The 18,557-nt window shown below is 37.2% G+C and overlaps 1 protein-coding gene across 1 annotated transcript in view; it reads left to right on the top strand.

Annotated features, from left to right (window-relative positions):
• LOC127438673 (inactive tyrosine-protein kinase 7-like) overlaps window positions 1-18,557 on the top strand; it is a 70,863-nt gene that overhangs the window by 20,845 nt on the left and 31,461 nt on the right. The window contains exon 2 of the mRNA XM_051694413.1: window positions 16,126-16,422. Within this exon, the coding sequence (XP_051550373.1) occupies window positions 16,126-16,422 (297 nt within the window). The remainder of the gene's footprint in view (window positions 1-16,125; window positions 16,423-18,557) is intronic.

The following is an 18,557-nucleotide window of genomic DNA, read 5'->3' as shown; positions in this document are numbered from 1 at the left end:
AATTATGTCTGTAAATGCTCATGGCTACACAGCCCTTTTTTGGATCAAGTTTCCTTGTCTTTGAGTAGAAATTACTTTAGCAATTGAGTGCATTTTCATGCGCACCAATACGCTGATAACGTTATGCCAAAAATCCGCTTATTCAAACAATTCAAGAACAACACAAGAAAACCACATTTACATGACTTAAAGTTAATGGGTTATTCTCTGTTTTTGACATCAAAACATAAACACTTGCACATATTGGATAAACTGGTAATAATGTTGGTAAAGGTGTTTACATGCAGAGCGAAATCAGGATAATAGGCAAAAACATACATGTGCCGAATGGTTTTTGCTTAAACCGTTTGATATTACATGACCTAATACGTTGTTGGCTTTTTAAGTATTATCGATATAAGATTGTGCATGTAAACAACCATGAGCGTGAGACTGATATATATGGTCTTTTCTTAGGATTTCCAAAACTGTACTCTTGTGTTCTAAGTAGTGGTTTACCGATATATATCCACAGGCTATTTAATCAGATACAAATTTTGACATTTTGAGATTATTGGCATTGGCCATGTAGTCTGCCAGCTTGACATGTTAACAGAAGTGTTAGATAAAATATCCTAAAAAGTGATCTCATCACCGATGGGTCAACGGCTCAGTGCTCACATTACCCAGTGCACCTTTCTCATGGCCTTGGTCCAGTTTAACAGCCCAATTAAAAGGCTTGTGTTTTAAGAGGACAGGTGGAGTTTATCAGCACTGAATGATGAGGGGATGTTCATGCATCCTTGCCTTCACTCTCCTCAACTGTCTCAACTTCTGTGGGCTGCACAATATGTGGAGTAGCTCTGAAATTACAGCACTGCACGCCCACAATTGTCATTTTGAAAGTTTACCATGATCCTCTTTTCATATGACCTAAATGGCATGGAACCATAAAAACTACTCCTTCCAGTTACTTAAGCATCCTCCCCAGAATGCCGTTTAGCTAAATGTGGTTCATGTTGCACCTTAAAAATGTGTAATGCTAAAAACGTTTTGAAAAGAGAATTGCTGTCTAAAATATGGAGTTTATAATGGAAATCAGCAGGGACCCGGCAATATGTCAGGGTCACGATACAATAATATAGTCCTTAATCCTGTCAGGCTTTATTTTGCACTAAAGACCATCTGACTGTACATTATCCCTTACTTGTCTAATGAAAAATTGGGTATGACTCTGACAGAGGTTGATTAGTGGTTCAAGTCTTCCTTCCCGGAGCAAGTTATTAGATTTTCCAGAGGTGGATTGGAGTTTGACCGCAGACGTGCCTTTATAAAGTTCTGCTCAGGGGTGACCGCCTGGCATCAAAGCCACCCGTTGTTTGGATGGTGACCAAGTTGTGTGCAAAGGAAGCATGCAAGCTTGTAGAGACAGCTTAAACATCTAAATTTGTTCTTGTGGTTTTGTCTCATCTTGGTTTTTTAAAGTTGTGTATGTTAGTTTATGCCGAGCTCTGTCAGAATAGTTTTGTGATGACCGTCTTGACAGTTCAACCAGTTTGGTCCACCCAGGATGTTGAAAGGCACCAATTTTGACACCTTATGATGATGTTAGAATGCAACCTGTGCTCTCTGGTGAGGTTTTGTGACCATGCCTAGTTTGCACATAAAGTTTATATGTGTTTAAGATATTTTAGCCAATCAGGTTCCTTTCCTGGTTCTTCCCCTGGCTTGTTAGTTGTAGAGGTGCATGAATGGCATCTTTGTCCCAAAAACTTCAAATTCCTCTACAGGAATCCAGGAAAGATTTTTTTGTAACTTTACTTAGGTTTGTGCTCTTACATGAAAGCGTCCAACTCTTGTCAGAGCAAGTGAAAGCTGGCCAGATATCAACTGCTTTTGAGGACTACCATTCAACATATAAACAACATAAATGGATGCTTTCAAACATTTTAAAAATGGGTGCCATTTCAACGTTTAGTGATTCCTACAAGCTGAACAAAGTCTTTGTGATGTCAGTTCTCTTACTATTTAATTCACATCAAAACCTAATTTACTTTTCATGTACTTCTTTAAGCCCTTATCAAGGAACTGAAATATATATGGAAGGCCATGTTTTTCAGATTAGCACTTTCAAGCAGTTCAGTAGCTACCCATGTTCAACCTACCCTTGTTCAGACCTATTTGGAGTCTTTCTATAGATTTCTCTAGATGCCTCTTGCCTGTTCATATAAATATATTGCTGATTTGATAATGCTTTCAGCTACCGATAGTAGCTGTGGTGTAGTACTCTCAGTTCTGTTTAACATGTCTACGTTAATTGTTTTACATTAAATGTCTACATGGTTTTCCACAAGTTCAGCACAATTAAGAAAAAGCCTTCCTCACTATACAATTCAACGAAAGTAACCCAGTGACATTAAAAATATTTGAATAACCTTCCTTGGGTACATTAAACTCCTGGGAAATGAAAGTGCCTTAAGTTGAGGAAACACCCAATATATGTTTTAAATGTAGGCTTCAAAATCCAGTAAACACTTTAAATTGTTGTATGATGTCCACAGATGGGTACCAGATAGATTTGTGATATATCTACCTGTAAAGCACTGTTTACATGGAGAAAAGGCCATCCACAGGAATTACGTTGGTAACGCCAAAGTCCCTTTCAAGGCAAGTCAGTCCACTTGGTGGCCAGCACACTCACGGGCAGCTATTTTCTATGCATACAAGCAGTACAAAAGTACAGCTGCTATATCCAAACAGTTGGTCAAGATTGTGATTAAAGAAGATATTTCAAATCAGCAGTACAATATGACAACAATGGTATCAGAAATTGTGCTTCTTTTGCACAGATCAAGCTAAAAAAAACACTTTTTCAGGCTGGTCCAGCTTATGCACATGCACATTCTTGAATTGATTGACAGGCGATGTCTGTACCTAAAAGGTGATTGGCTCTTTTACCTAAGGTGGGTTTATTTTTTACACCCACCATATTAGGCTTTCCAGTGTCTTCCATTCATTTTAACACAAGTGGTCCGTCTTGGTCTAAACGGTCTCTGGTAACATTCATCTGCCTTGAAATGTAGTCCCGCCGTTACAATTTAGACAACTTTACAGCTCAAATAACACAATTTTCTACTGAAGATTTAATGCAAGTGCTTTTTCGAAAATATAAGCTCCACATTTCTGATTTTAAAGCCTACAGTACCCTTGACCCCTAGATTTCCATTGTAAGCGCATTACTGTAAATGTACAACATACTGCAAAAATTTTTATAAGAATGTTTTTGCAACAATTCATGTTTAAAGTTATAATAATAATAGAATTAGAAACTGGGTGAAGTTGTATTGTTATGCACTGTCAAATACCACAGAAAATAATTTTCATTTTAAAGTAATTCATTTTAACCAACCACTTTCTCTTCAGCTACATTTGGGGTCATCAAGTCTCTTCCCCTGCGATATTTAAGCTTTTAATTGTGTTCGGTTGGATTGTGTAGCACATGTAGTAATAGTCAGAGCAGCTGTGTGCTTCCTGTTGAGTGGTGAGTTATTTCTAATGGGAGCAAACACATAAGGTCTTCTGGTCATGTAGAGCAGCAGATACAGGACTATATTTGTTTTCCTGATGAAGCCTTAGATGGAAAAATGCAAGTTTGCCTGACACCACTGTGTGTATCAGAGAGAAAATATCCATGGGTTTGTTTGTGGAACTGTGTTTGTGGTTATTTTGTCTGTGTTGTGTATCTTGGTGAGTATTTGTAGTTAGGTTTCTTCATCCCACTATGGATGGTGTGGGATCTCATTTTGGTTGCGTCATGAACATAAACCTATTTTTAGGATGCTCTGTCAAATTAAATGTAGTTTCAAACTTAGAGAAAAAATGTCTTGAGATCCCTGCATTCGGAATTTCACTCCATCCAGATGTGTTTTAATGCAGGAACTTGTTCGGATATCAACTTGTGCTGTCGCTAGTGTCAAGCAAGCCTGAGTGTGGTTTGTTCTCTGTACAGCTGCATGTTGCCTGAACAGCTGGAGTGGCGCTTACAGGTTGAAAACAGGTGCTACTTCAAGCTTGAATTGCTCTGATGGTAGGAATATTCATTATTACAGTCTAGGGACAAGATTAATTGCGTAAATTTTATTTTTATTTTTATGCATCATTTTTTTTATATAAAAACATCGCTCTGAATTAACATGTTATAATATAATTTCTGTGATTTGTGTAATGCGTAAACAAATTAACGTAATTAATGCAGTATCAGTTTTTTTTTTTTTTTTTTTAACTTCTTGAAACTTCAAGCAATAAGAGAAAGGTGTCCTGAGTTGTTCCTGGCAGGCTACTTAGCCTTACAGGCTCTGATTAGGGTGTGGGTGGGGTTAGGGCATCTGCTGCCTGCCAGGAACAAACCCAGACACTTCTACAGATTACTGAGAATGAAGACTTCACCCACAAGCGGTGAATCAGGCGTGCGAGATAGCTTTGCCAAATCGATCTAGGAATTGAACTTTGAAGATGCAGTTACCATGCCTTACTAAAATGTATTACAATTTTACTCTAGTAACATTAACTGAGGTATTTTGACAGAAATGTTAGTATCATATAAAATAGGCTAACCTTTTAGGTGAAATCTATTACACTTTTGTGTATTGAAAATGTATTGTAATAATTGAATATATATATATATTTTGGATTTTTCCCCTTTTTCTCCCAATTTGGAATGCCCAATTCCCAATGTGCTTTTAAGTCCTTGTGGTGGCGTAGTGATTCGCCTCAGGTGGCGGAGGATGAATCCCATATGCCTCATGCCATCCACCGCGGCAACCACGCTCAACTCACCACGGGCCCACCGAGAACGAACCACATTATAGCGACCACGAGGAGGTTACCCCGTGTGACTCTACCCTCCCTAGCAACCGGGCCAATTTGGTTGCTTAGGAGACCTGGCTGGAGTAACTCAGCACGCCCTGGGATTCGAACTAGCGAACTCCAGGGGTGGTAGCCAGCGTCTTTACAACTGAGCTACCGAGGCCCCCTGTAATAATATTTTTAAAGTGTTTAGGCTACTATTCTATTCAAAAACACTATAAATTATTTTTGAAAGACTCACTACATTGACCTAACCACAGAAATAAGGAGCCATTATGGTCTTATATGCTTATGACTTTGCATTGAACATAAATATTAGGAAACAAAATGGCCTTGTTTTGTAAACTGGCACCTTTATATTAATTTAACAATGCATTTCGTGGTTTGGAAACTTTTCTCTTAAGTCCAATGAAGACAAATGAGAAACATTGAGTGAAATATTACAATATATCATAGTTTTGAATCACTATACACCAGAAATAAAGAATCGCAATAATATAGTATTGTGACCTAAATATCGATATAATATCGTATCGCCAGTTACCTTGTGATTCCCACCCCTAATCTCTGCGCATCGCCCGAAAACGGTCACTCACTTTCATCTTAACCCATTTCAAAAGCAAAACCGCCCGAGTGATACCGCTGTGTGTGATAGAGACAGAAGGATCCGGCCGTTCGGCAAACGGCAGTCAGGTATACTTGTAGAGACTGAACGGCAGCCAGAGAAAATAATAGTTTTGAGATTTTAAACTTCAACAATTTAAACTTCAGCATTCAATATTTTTTATATCTGTATGTATAGTGTCTAATTATGCATTCAATTAAATATTTATTTATAAAGCACATATAAAAACAACCAAAGTTGACCAAAGTGCTGTACAAAAAGAAAAATAATAACTTCAGGAGATAAAACGGACAACAAAGTAAATAACACATACTATGATAAAAGAAAACAGTTCACAATGATCAAGGAATATTGAAGGCCAGAGAGAATAAGTATGTCTTTAGAGCAGACTTGAAGGCTGAAATAGAAGGGGCTAATCTGATATGGAGAGGTAGACCATTGCAGAGTTTCGGACTGGCGATCACAAAGGTGCAATCACCTCATTCAGGCCCAAATAAAATAATTTCATTTTTATTTTCATTTAGGTTTAGGAAGTTATTTGAAAGCCATAACTTGAGTTCTTTTAAACAGGCCATCAGTGGTTGTAAGGCGTATTTATCATTGTTTTAAGGGAAGATAGATTTGAGTATCATCAGCGTATAAATGAAAAGACACTCCGTACTTATAAAAATAGAAGCCAGAGGGAGTATATACAGGGAAAACAACACCGGACCAAAGATTGATCCCTGTGGGACTCCGCAATTGAGAGGTACGCTAGAGGAGGAGTGATGACCAATGCGAGCAGTGAACCACCTGTTAGTCAAATAGGAGCGGAACCACTGTAATACTGTGCCACGAAGGCCCAATGATATCTCCAGACGGGTCAACAGGACCTCATGGTTGACCAAATCAAACACAGTACTCAGATCTAATAAGACTAAAGCCATGGATTTCCCAGAATCAGTCTCAATTAAGATATCAATTGAGACTCTTAAAAGAGCAGATTTGGTACTGTGTAAAGCTTTAAAACCTGATTGAAATATTTCATGGATAGTTTACTGTCAAGTAAGATTGTAATTGAATCAGTACAACTTTCTCGAAAATTTTTGAAATAAATGGTAGATTAGAAATAGGATGAAAATTGGACAGAGAAGAAGGATCAAGGTTTGGTTTTTTAAGATATGGTGACACCACAGCATATTTAAGGCAGTTTGGGAAGGAACCAGTAGATAAGCATTTGTTAATGACCAGTAACAGGCCATGACCGACCGTGTCAATGATTTGTAAGAAAAAAAGGCAGAATAACATCCTGGGGACATATGGTTGGCTTTAGGTGACCAACAGTTTCCCTATATAAGACCAAATCAATAGGCTTGAACTCAGACCAAGTGGAGGGGCATAATGGAACATCGGGCAAAGTATACACTGAATGAGACAGAGACATTGGCAGTGTACACTTAAGGTTCTCTTGCTAATAAAGTTTGATATGAATTGAATCTGCCCATTTGATCGTATTATTTAACAGAAGTCCACTGGAAAACGGCAGAAGATTTTGCCCAAATTGTAATTACATGTCCACTGATTTTATTGCATGTATACACGTATAAAAGATTAATACACGTAAAAATGTGCCTAATTAACTCTGTCCGCAAAAAAGAAAAAAACATTTTAACGTTCATTTTTAAATAATTAAAATAAATGATGACTAACCTATTTCTTCCAGACAAAGTATTAAGTAAATATATTTATCAGGGTTTTTCCCGGCTCAAAAATAGTCTTCGTTGGTGGCTGATGTTCATGGTCAGCACATTGTGATGCATTTTTTTTCTTCTTTTTTTTTTCTTTTTTTACATTATTGCAATCAATATTTAAGATTTGTGTTGCATTTCATGTTTGTATTGAATATTATATATTTTTGATCATCTGAGCATCTAGAAACTTCTGAATTCAACAGTTTTTGTACTTCATGGTTCTGTGGGAAATCAAACTAACTTAACACCTTATTTCTATAGGCCTAAATGTAATATTCAAGAGTTTTATCAGACTCTCTTATTTATTTATTTATTTATTTATTTTTCTCCCCTTTTCTCCCCAATTTGGAATGCCCAATTCCCACTACTTACTAGATCCTCGTGGTGGCGCGGTTACCTCAATCCAGGTGGTGGAGGACATGTCTCGGTTACCTCCGCTTCTGAGACCGTCATTCCACGCATCTTATCACGTGGCTCATTGTGCATGACACCGCAGAGACTCCCAGCATGTGGAGGCTCATGCTACTCTCCGCGATCCATGCACAACTCACCACACGCCCCATTGAGAGCAAGAACCACTAATCATGACCATGAGGAGGTTACCCCATGTGACTCTACCCTCCCTAGCAACCGGGCCAATATGGTTGCTTAGGAGACCTGGCTGGAGTCACTCGGCACACCCTAGGTTCGATCTTGCGACTCCAGGGGTGGTAGTCAGCGTCAATACTCGCTGAGCTACCCAGGCCCCCGTTTTATCAGACTCTTAAAGATTTGGGAATCATTTTGACTCTAGGAACATCTGAAGCCAAACCAGGCCAGTTTGTTTCCTAATCTCAAACATCATCAAGAAATATATTACAATATTTCACATTACTTTGTTCAAAATGTATAAAAGTCCAGACTTTTATTCTACATTGTACTTGCTGTTATGTTTACCATAGTTCTTTTATTGTTTAACAGTTGCATTTGTAATGTCATAATCACAAGAAACACCATGTCTGGCTCCTCATTACAGTGATAGTTAGGTAGTTAGTCTTTCTTAAAAAATAAACAGTTTATTTGTTATGAAAAATAATAGCCTAAACACATTTAAAAATCATATTTTTTTTCTAATACAACTACCACAGTTCTAATGAAAAATTCTGTTACAGCTTACTGTGATAAATGTTAGTAAGGGTGTTGTTTATGTTTAGATGTGAAAAGTCTTGTAACTGATGCTGGTGCAGGTGTTTTCTCACTCCTTTGCCAGTGCTGTTCAGAATATCAGTGCTGTAGCCGCTTCAAATGGTTGAATTGCTCTATAGTGCTTTAAAATAGTGAATTCTCATGTAAAATTCAAATGGGTCACATGAGGTTTGTTTTGCGCCACTGTATCAAGGGAAGCTCAGTTTAATCGAGAGTGTGATCCGCTCTGTGCTATCCTGGATCTCGCTTATCGAGGGAAGCCCGGTTGATGCGCACCTGTGTGCTCCAGAAATACAAGATAAGAGTAGAGAGCATCACTTGTGCGAGTGATTCTCGGTGGATCACGCAACACACATAACTGAATCCGGTCTTCAGTCACCACACATGCATTCATGTTCAACATGAGAAGCATTTTTAGCGCTTAAAGTGGCAAAAGCAAGATGAATATCATTAAATTTGCTTCAGCAAAAATGTTCAATGCAGGAAAAACCCTGTTTATGATGATTTTTTAATGTTTGCTGTAATGTATCATGTACCGTAATTGTATGTTTGACAGTCGTAATTTTTGAAAAGTTGATAGAAATAATTTTTACTCTTACTTTAGGTGTTCATAGTTTTAAACATGTAATAATTTGCATAATAGAACTTAATATTGAAAGTCTGGGTCTGGGATGAGTGAAATCTACGCATAAAAGGCATGTAAAAAGTACCAAAAATAAATGATGAAGGCCTGGTAAAAAGTTTTCAATTCAGTTTTAATGATTAAAAAGCTGAAATCTGTTTTGTTTTGATAAAAATAAACTCCTGGGACATGAAAGTGCCCGAAGTTGACCAATATACCTTTCAAATGTAGGCTGCAGGTACCAGAAAGAGATATGATTTTTACTATCAGCAAAGCACTCTTTACATGAAGAAAACTCCATCCACAGGAATTACAGTAGTTACACATAACCAAAAATTCATCCGCATCTAAAGGATAGTTTAGGCAACTTTGCAGCTCAAATAACGCAGAATGAAGAATTAATGGAAGTGTTTGAAAATACAAGCATCACATTTCTACTTTGAAAGCTTCTAGTACACTTGCCCCATAGACGTCCATTGTAAGTTCATTACTGTAAACATGTTTTTTGTTTGTTTTAATAAACTGAGGGATGAGTCAAAATTGTGTACTGTAAGATGCCTTCAATAGACTAAGTTGAATTGAACCAAGAAGATTCCTTTAACGCCTCAGTGAATGTTAGTATGTGCTTCACAATACCAGCAACACTACAGAACATTAGACTTTAAGTAGAAAATAACAGAGCTTGTTTCCACTATTGTTTAAGGACTTGTCATGATTTGCCCCAGACAGCTCTCAAAATCTACATAATAGAGAAGTTGAAATGTCACAAAGTGTTTGTTGGCTTTGGAGACATCTCACATGGTCTGGTTCATGGATGAAGATCTTGTATCCTGGATACCTGCTTGTTAAGACATGATTGTGGATTTCATAGAACACAGAGAATACAAAGATAATGGCTGGTGCTTCTAGACTAGACTAGAAATGTTTTTTTCAGTGTTTCTTTGCTGATTGTGAAATTGTATTTTACAAATCACAAGAAGATTGGTCATTTTTGCTAAGTCAAGCATCACTATCACTATTACTATTGCTCATACTTATTTTTCTTAACAGTAAATAGAAAACGAATGAAGAAAACCCATAGACATTCACACTGATGAGGTGACCTGAGCCATATCTAGAGACCAGAATGTCAAAGAGCTGTCTAGTATACTTAAACGCAGGTGCATTTGTAGATTAAAGATGCATAAGATCTCAACAGATACCTGTAGAGAAACAGTGTTTCGCTGCATTCCATTTTCTGCTGGAGCAGCGCGGGCTGATGTCGTGTTGACATGTCAGTGTAAATTAAAGAGAGGTTATCTCACTCCAGACAGGTGCAGCCCTTTACCCCCTTGAAGGAATAGTTCACCCAAAAATGCCAATTCTGTCATCATGTACGTACTGGAACACAAAATCTAATATATAATATCTCTCTTCTTAAAAAGCTAAAAATCTAAGTAATAAAAGTAGTCATTTACACTATATTCCAAGTTTTCTGAAGAGGTACAGAGCCACATTTACAGTTGAAGTCAGAAGTTTACATACACCTTAGCCAAATACATTTGAACTCAGTTTTTCACAATTCTTGACATTTAATCGTAGAAAACATTCCCTGTCTTAGGTCAGTTAGGATCACTACTTTATTTTAAGTATTAAGTATTTAAGTATTTTAAGTGGTACGATGAATCACGATATGATTCATCGTACCATTTAGATGGGGGAAGTTAGAAGTACTGTGTGGATTTGCTGGTGGTTCTCGGCAACTCACAGTTGTGGTGTTAAAATGTTTCTAATTGTGTTGTTTTAGTTTTACTTTTCATTGTCACATGGTACAGGTGATTTTCTGTTTCAAAACTAGGGAAAGTATTGGATTATCTCATACTATAAGATATGGCAGAGATTATTGGGGTTAAGTTTATTTCTTGGAACTGTAGGGGGCTGCATACTCTTACTAAAATCAAACAAGTGATGACTAGGATAAAGCAGCTACAATCTAAAATTGTTTTTCTCCAGGAAACACACTTAATGTCCAAAGATATTTGTAGAATACGTAATAGATGGCCTGGTCAAGTGTTTTCAGCTTCATTTAGTTCTCAAGCAAGAGGGGTTATTACAATGATCCATAAATCAATCCCATTTCAAATAGCTAAGACAATACAGGTTCCTTCAGGTAGATATTTAATTGTTCTAGGGACTTTACTGTCTAACTCACTGATTCTTGTCAATATTTATGACCCTAATGAGGACATCCCAAAATTCTATAGTAACTTCTTTCTAACTTTATCCAGCCTTTCTGGGTTTTATGTAATTGGAGGGGATTTCAATTATACACTGGACCCAATTAGAGATTGTTCTTCTGGCCTTGATCAGTCACATAGACAGACCAGAAAGATACTTCATTATTTTATAAAGGTCATAAACTTATTAGAAATATGAAGACAATTACATTCTAAGGATATTCAGTAATCTTGCTTTTCTAGAACATGCCAGTCTTATTCCAGAATTGATTATTTTCTTATTTCAGCAACACTTATGTCATATATTACTGATTGCTTTTATGATACAATAGTAATTTCAGATCACGCCCCTATATTATTCACTTACACTGACCCTAGGTTATTAGGTAATCCTCCAAAATGGAGATTTCACCCTAAATGGCTCCTAGGCGACTATATTACACAACAGATAGAAATGTATTTTGATATTAATACAACACAAACCTCAGCTTGTATCAGATGGGAAGCTTTTAAAGTTTTCATTAGAGGTGTTCTTATAAGCATCACAAGCAGTAAATCAAAAGGCTACAAAAAAGAAATGACTGCACTTGATACAAAAATTTAACTTCTTGAAAACAACTTATCATATAAAGATGATTTAATCATTCATCAAGAATTGTTAACTCTTAGAACTAAATACAATGAATTATCTGCCCAAAAAGCAGCCGCCAGTCTTATGATGTTAAGGCAAAATTATTATGATCAAGGTGAAAAAGCTGGGAAATTGTTAGCTTGGAGAATTAAACAAAATCAATCTGAAAGAATAATAAATTCTATTGAAGATAATAATGGCAATATCACAAGTGACCCAGTTAAAATAAACGATACTTTTAAATGCTTTTTCGAGACTTTATACACCTCTGAATATTTAAACAATGCTGCACAAACAACCTTTCTGTATAGTCTATCCATACCTATTCTTTCTGAAGAGGCAAAATTGTCCTTGGACATAGATATAACGGGAGAAGCAATTATAGAGGCTATTGATAGCTTAACAGCAGGACGAACACCAGCTAGATGGTCTTAACGTAGACTTTTACAAGAAATTTAAAAGAAAACTTCTCACCAATTTTAGATATGTTTAAAGAATCCTTTGAAAATGGTGTGCTCCCAAACTCTTTAAGAAACGCTCTCATTACGTTACTTCCTAAGCCTAATAAAATAAATACCAAATGCGAATCATTTCGGCCAATTTCATTACTTAATACAGATGTTAAGATATTGAGTAAAATTCTGGCAAGGAGGTTGGAGGCATTTTTACCCGATATAATATATTGAGACCAAAACAGATTTATTAAGGGCAGGCATGGTCTCCATAATTTTAGAACTTTGCTTAACATTTTATATCTTAAAAAAGGAGCTTCTGATACGGCCATTCTGTCCCTGGATGCTGAAAAGGCCTTCGACAGGGTGGAATGGCCCTATCTATTTGAGGTTCTGAAAAGATTTGGGTTTGGAGACATTTTTCATAAATGGATTAAGATACTTTCATGCATCCTATGGCTGAAGTACTTACTAATAGTATAGTTTCTAGGGTTTTTAATATTCAAAGGGGCACTCGTCAAGGGTGCCCCCTATCACCTCTTCTTTTTGTCTTAGCAATCGAGCTACTTGCCATAGCAGTAAGGTCTCATTGTAACATACTAGGCATCAGATTAAACACCACAGATATAAGTATTTCTTTGTACGCAGACGATGTCATTTGATATCTAACAGGTTTGACTCACTCCATTCCTTCCCTAATACAACTTCTTTCAATTTTTGGTAACTTCTCTGGTTATACAATCAACCAATCTAAATCATGTATTCTTTTATTGAATAAGGATGATAGTCAACTATCAGCTGTTACTCACTTTAATGTAGTTGACTCCACTTATTTAGGAATTAAAATCACTGCTAATGTAGATTATATATCCTCTGCAAATTATCAACCCTTTTTAGATAACATCTCCAAATTCATTGACAGATGGAAAAGTCTACCCATATCGCTAATTGGATGTATAAATGCAATAAAAATGAGTGTACTACCTAAAATACTATACCTCTTTCAAAATATTCCTCTGTGCCCTCCACCCTCTTTTTTTTACATCACTTCGGAAACTATTCACTGATTTCATATGGAATAATAAACGAGCTTGAGTTCGTCTGCCATTATTATACTTGCCATATAATAGGGGTGGTCTTCAATTTCCTAATCTACAGTGGAACTATTGGGCAGCACAACTGCGATCTACTTTATACTATTTCTCTTCTGAAGCCCGGCCATCTTGGTTGGACATTGAATCTTTCTTTATAAAGTCAAAATTACCCCTTAATCTTTATCTTTATTCGACAGATATCAAAACTCTCAGAAAAGGTAAAGATATTGTATCTCTTAACCCTTTTCTCATTAATACAATTAAAGTCTGGTGCGATGTGCATAATTATTTAGATCAGTCAAATACTTTATCATGTTTTACCTCAATATGGGGAAATGAGAGTTTCAAACCAGCCAGATCAGACTCCAGATTTGAGCTATGGTATAATAAAGGGCTGCAAAAAATTGAGGATTTTTATAAAGGAAATGACTTAATGTCATTTGCAGAGATTGTAGCACAGTTTGATATTCCCAAAAAACATTTCTTTAAATTCCTTCAATTTAGGAGTTATGTTTCTTCTTACCAAGGTACAAGGCTTACAAAACCTATTAAGACTCTTATTGAAATTTTACTATCAAAGTCATCCAAATCTAAAGGCTTAATATCGATGTTTTTTAAAGTGTAAGAGTCATACTCTAAACAATCTTAAGAATCCAAATCGATCTCCTGGAGAGAAGATTTAAAAATGAATATTTCCTTAGCTATATGGGAAAAAGTATGTATGAAAGCTCAATCGCAAACTATTAACAGTAATCTCAAATTAATACAGTACAACTGGATTATGAGAACATATTTTACTCAGTTAGGTTAAACAAAATTTGTCAGAACACTCCAGACACATGCATCAAATGCTCAGCTGATAAAGGCACACTTTTGGACTGCATGTGGAATTGTCCTAAGGTGCAGGAGTTTTGGAAAGAGGTAGATTTACTCCGTTTTCAGATGGTATCTCTTAATCTCCCAATGAAACCAGAAATTTTTATTTTGGGAATTTTTCCTGAGAGTATTGTATACTGTAGCAGCACTCGTAAACTCATTGACGTGTATACTTCAAGCAAAGTGTCTAATAACTATGTATTGGAAGAAAGTGGAAAGGCCATCTATCGTACAGTGGATCAATAATATGTCCTTTTGTTTGTCGATGGAAAAGAATACATATATTTTGAAAGGTAAGCTGTCCTTTTTTGAGAATATTTGGAAACCCTTCATATCCTTTATTTCAAACTCTGATTTTAGTAATATAATGAATGAGGCAGAAAGGGATAAAATAGCTTGATTCTCAACTTATTTTCACCCACATTTTATTACTACTAAACCATTAGTCATTTAATCATTTACTGTTTTTCCTAAATTACCCCTTTTTATATCATGATTTGCTTCTCTTGTATGCATGACTATTTCCAACTCTTCTTAATGTATGTTTTACTAGTTGTTGTTTTTCCTTTATTATTATTATTATTACTATTATGTAAAAGAGATCTAACTATTTTTAATTTATAATATTGTTGTAATACACTGGCATAATTTGTTACATTTCAATAAACAAATTGTAAAAAAAAAAAAAAACTTCCTGTCTAAAGTCTTGAGATGTTGCTTCAATGTATCCACATAATTTTCCTTCCTCCATGATGCCATCTATTTTGAGAAGTGCACCAGTCCCTCCTGCAGAAAAGCACCCTCACAACATGATGCTGCCACCCCCATGCTTCACGGTTGGGATGGTGTTCTTTGGCTTTCAAGCCTCACTTTTTCCTCCACACATAACGATGGTCATTTATGGCCAAACAGTTCAATTTTTGTTTCATCAGACCAGAGAACATTTCTCCAAAAAGTAAGATCTTTGTCCCCATGTGCACTTGCAGACTGTAGTCTGGCTTTTTTACGGTGGTTTTGGAGCAGTGACTTCTTCCTTGCTGAGCAGCCTTTCAGGTTATGTTGATACAGGACACATTTTACTGTGGATATAGATACTTGTTTACCTGTTTCCTCCAGCATCTTCACAAGGTCCTTTGCTGTTGTACTTGGATTGATTTGCACTTTTCGCACCAAACTACGGTCATCTCGTATGATCGCTGTGTGGTCTCGTGGTGCCTATACTTGAGTACTATTGTTTGTAAAGATGAACGTGGTACCTTCAGACATTTGGAAATTGCTCCCAAGGATGAACCAGACTTGTGTAGGTCCACAATTATTTTTTCTGAGGTCTTGGCTGATTTGTTTTGATTTCCCCATGATGTCAAGCGAAGAGGCACTGAGTTTGAAATTAGGCCTTAAAATACATCCACAGGTACACCTCCAGTTCAGTACACCACCTATCAGAAGCTAATTGACTAATTGTCTAAAGGCTTGACATCATTTTCTGGAATTTTCCAAGCTGCTTAAAGGCACAGTTAACTTAGTGTATGTAAACTTCTGACCCACTGGAATTGTGATATAGTCAATTAAAAGTGAAACAATCTGTCTGTAAACAGTTGTTGGAAAAATTACTTGTGTCATGCACAAAGTAGATGTCCTAAACAACTTGCCAAAACTATAGTTTGCTAATATTAAATCTGTGTAGTGGTTAAAAAAATGAGTTTTAATGACTTCAACCTAAGTGTATGTAAACTTCTGACTTCAAATGTAAATATTTAGATATATATTGAATATCGTCAAAAGACTATGAAATCTCAGTATATTTCTCTCCCTGCCCTAATCATACCTGTGGTTTGTCTTCTCTTAAAAGTGATCTACGTGCAGTCAGCGTCTTTCTATTTCACCAAGGAGCCGAAATCCCAGGATGCCCTACACGGGCGCAGTGCCATGCTGCGGTGCGAGGTGAGTGATCCTCAAGGTGTGATCTACACTTGGACACACAATGGCGAGACAGTCAACAACACAGAGCGACGCTTTCTGGAAGGAGGCAACCTGAAAATCACAGCTATTGACAGATTACTGGACTCTGGAAACTTTCAGTGCATTGCCTCGAAAAACAGCACAGGTGAAGAGGAACGCACCAGCGAGGCCTCCATCAACATCAAGTGTGAGTGTTGCATAGAGCGGCATGATAGTGACAGAAATCATAATTGACGATTATTTACCTTTATATTGTAAGTGCGATTAATAATTTTGACTATTTTAATTTACATTAAAATACTAATTGTGCAGGCCTTGGTAGTTCAGTGAGTAAGGACGCTGACTACCACACCTGGAGTCGCAAGTTCGAATCTAGGGTGTGCTGAGTGACTCCAGCTAGGTCTCCTAAGCAACCAAATTGGCCCCGGTTGCTAGAGAGAGTAGAGTTACATGGGGTAACCTCCTCGTGGTCGCTATAATGTGTTTCTTGCTCTCGGTGGGGTGCGTGGTGAGTTGTGCATGGATGCCGCGGAGAATAGCGTGAAGCCTCCTCATGATAAGATGTGCGGATTGAAGGTTTCAGACGTGGAGGCAACTGAGATTCGTCCTCCACCACCCGGATTGAGGTGAGTAACCGCGCCACCACGAGGACTTAGAGCGCATTGGGAATTGGGTATTCCAAATTGGGGAGAAAAAGGGGAAGAAAAAAAATATTAAAGTATTAAAATACTAATTTTGTGCGAGACATTTTTGTGCAGTCTTTATATAGGCTACACATCCTAAACAAGCTGAGGAATGTGTTCCTGAATTACTTTATTGCTGTTTTATACATCAGGAAATCAAAACTGTGCCTAAACGGGCAGCTTCACGTTAGCACTCCTCAGCTGTGGAGGGCCACATATCTCTAAATTAAATCATTAAATTGTTAAATATTTAAATAAATCCTATTAAAATCATTTAAAATTCTATCTTTTAATGCATTTTTTACTTTCCTTTAGCTTTGGGTTAATTTTCATTTATGCACAAGCTTTACTTTTTCATTTTCCTAATTTGACTCACTAAGGCTTCGTTCACACAGAAAGAGTTCTTGAGTTAAAAAAGCTAGATGCGACACAACGAATGGCACAGCATGCAGGTGTCTCAAGATGCGTTTTAAAAAGTTTAAGTTCTTTTAACTTGACATGACATCTTTAAAACTCAGGGCTCATGGAATGAGATGCTGAAAAATTTGTGCAACGCATTGCAGCGGACATCAAAGATGTTTGTATGGGATTTTTTTTATGTTCAAAACAGCGCAGATGGATGCAAAAACATGTCCTGTGTGAGGCCACATTCATACTAATTAGTGTTTGTTTTCGTTTCCTAATGTCATTGTTATAAAACTTGCGGAATGGAGAGCGTTTTTGAAACGCGCAATTTTTGGTGGAGGAAAACGCCGGTTGAGGTATCAATGTAGCGAAATCAATGCGTTTTCAGATTAAAAAAAAAAACATATCAGTGTGGTTGTGGCCTGAATGGCTGCTAGAAATCAATTTTGAAAGGTAACACCCACTTGCGTTGAGTCACATGCCGATAACTGTAATCATGAAAATGAAAAGATGCAAAGTTTGTGCAAAAAATCAAACCAAAGCTAATGGTAAATTACCTTTTTCACCCAATTTGGAATGCCCAATTCCCAATGCGCTTTTAAGTCCTCATGGTCGTGTAGTTATTCGCCTCAATCCTGACGGCGGAGGACGAATCCCAGCTGCCTCCACGTCTGAGACCGTCATCCCGTGCATCTTAACACGTAGCTTGTTGAGCGTGTTGCCACGGAGACATAGCGCGTGTGGAGGCTTCACGCCATCCAACGCAGCATCCACGCTCAACTCACCACGCGCCCCACCGAGATCGAACCACATTATAGGGACCACGAGGAGGTTACACCATGTGACTCTACCCTCCCTAGCAGTCGGGCCAATTTGGTTGCATAGGAGACCTGGCTGGAGTCACTCAGCACACCCTGGGATTCGAACTAGCGAACTAGCGAACCCCAGGGGTGGTAGCCAGCATTTTTTACCACTGAGCTACCCAGGCCCCATGGTGCAATAAATCTTAACGTTACATGATATGCACATCTGTCACGCTTTTGTCACCGTTTACCGTCTTTTGTGTGTGTTTGCATCAAGTCATTGTTGCATCAGACATTGTTATCCTTTATTCATATGGGATATATATATTATACATGTAACATCTATATGTACCACATTATGTCCATATGTAACATATTCATATCTATAATGCATATCATGTAATGCATTTTTTGGTTAATATATGCAGCCA

This window comes from Myxocyprinus asiaticus, chromosome 50 (assembly GCF_019703515.2).
Source record: "Myxocyprinus asiaticus isolate MX2 ecotype Aquarium Trade chromosome 50, UBuf_Myxa_2, whole genome shotgun sequence".
Classification (NCBI taxonomy): Eukaryota; Metazoa; Chordata; class Actinopteri; order Cypriniformes; family Catostomidae; genus Myxocyprinus; species Myxocyprinus asiaticus.
The sequence above is the reverse complement of the archived record's forward strand: the minus strand, read 5'-3'. Positions and strand labels throughout refer to the sequence as shown.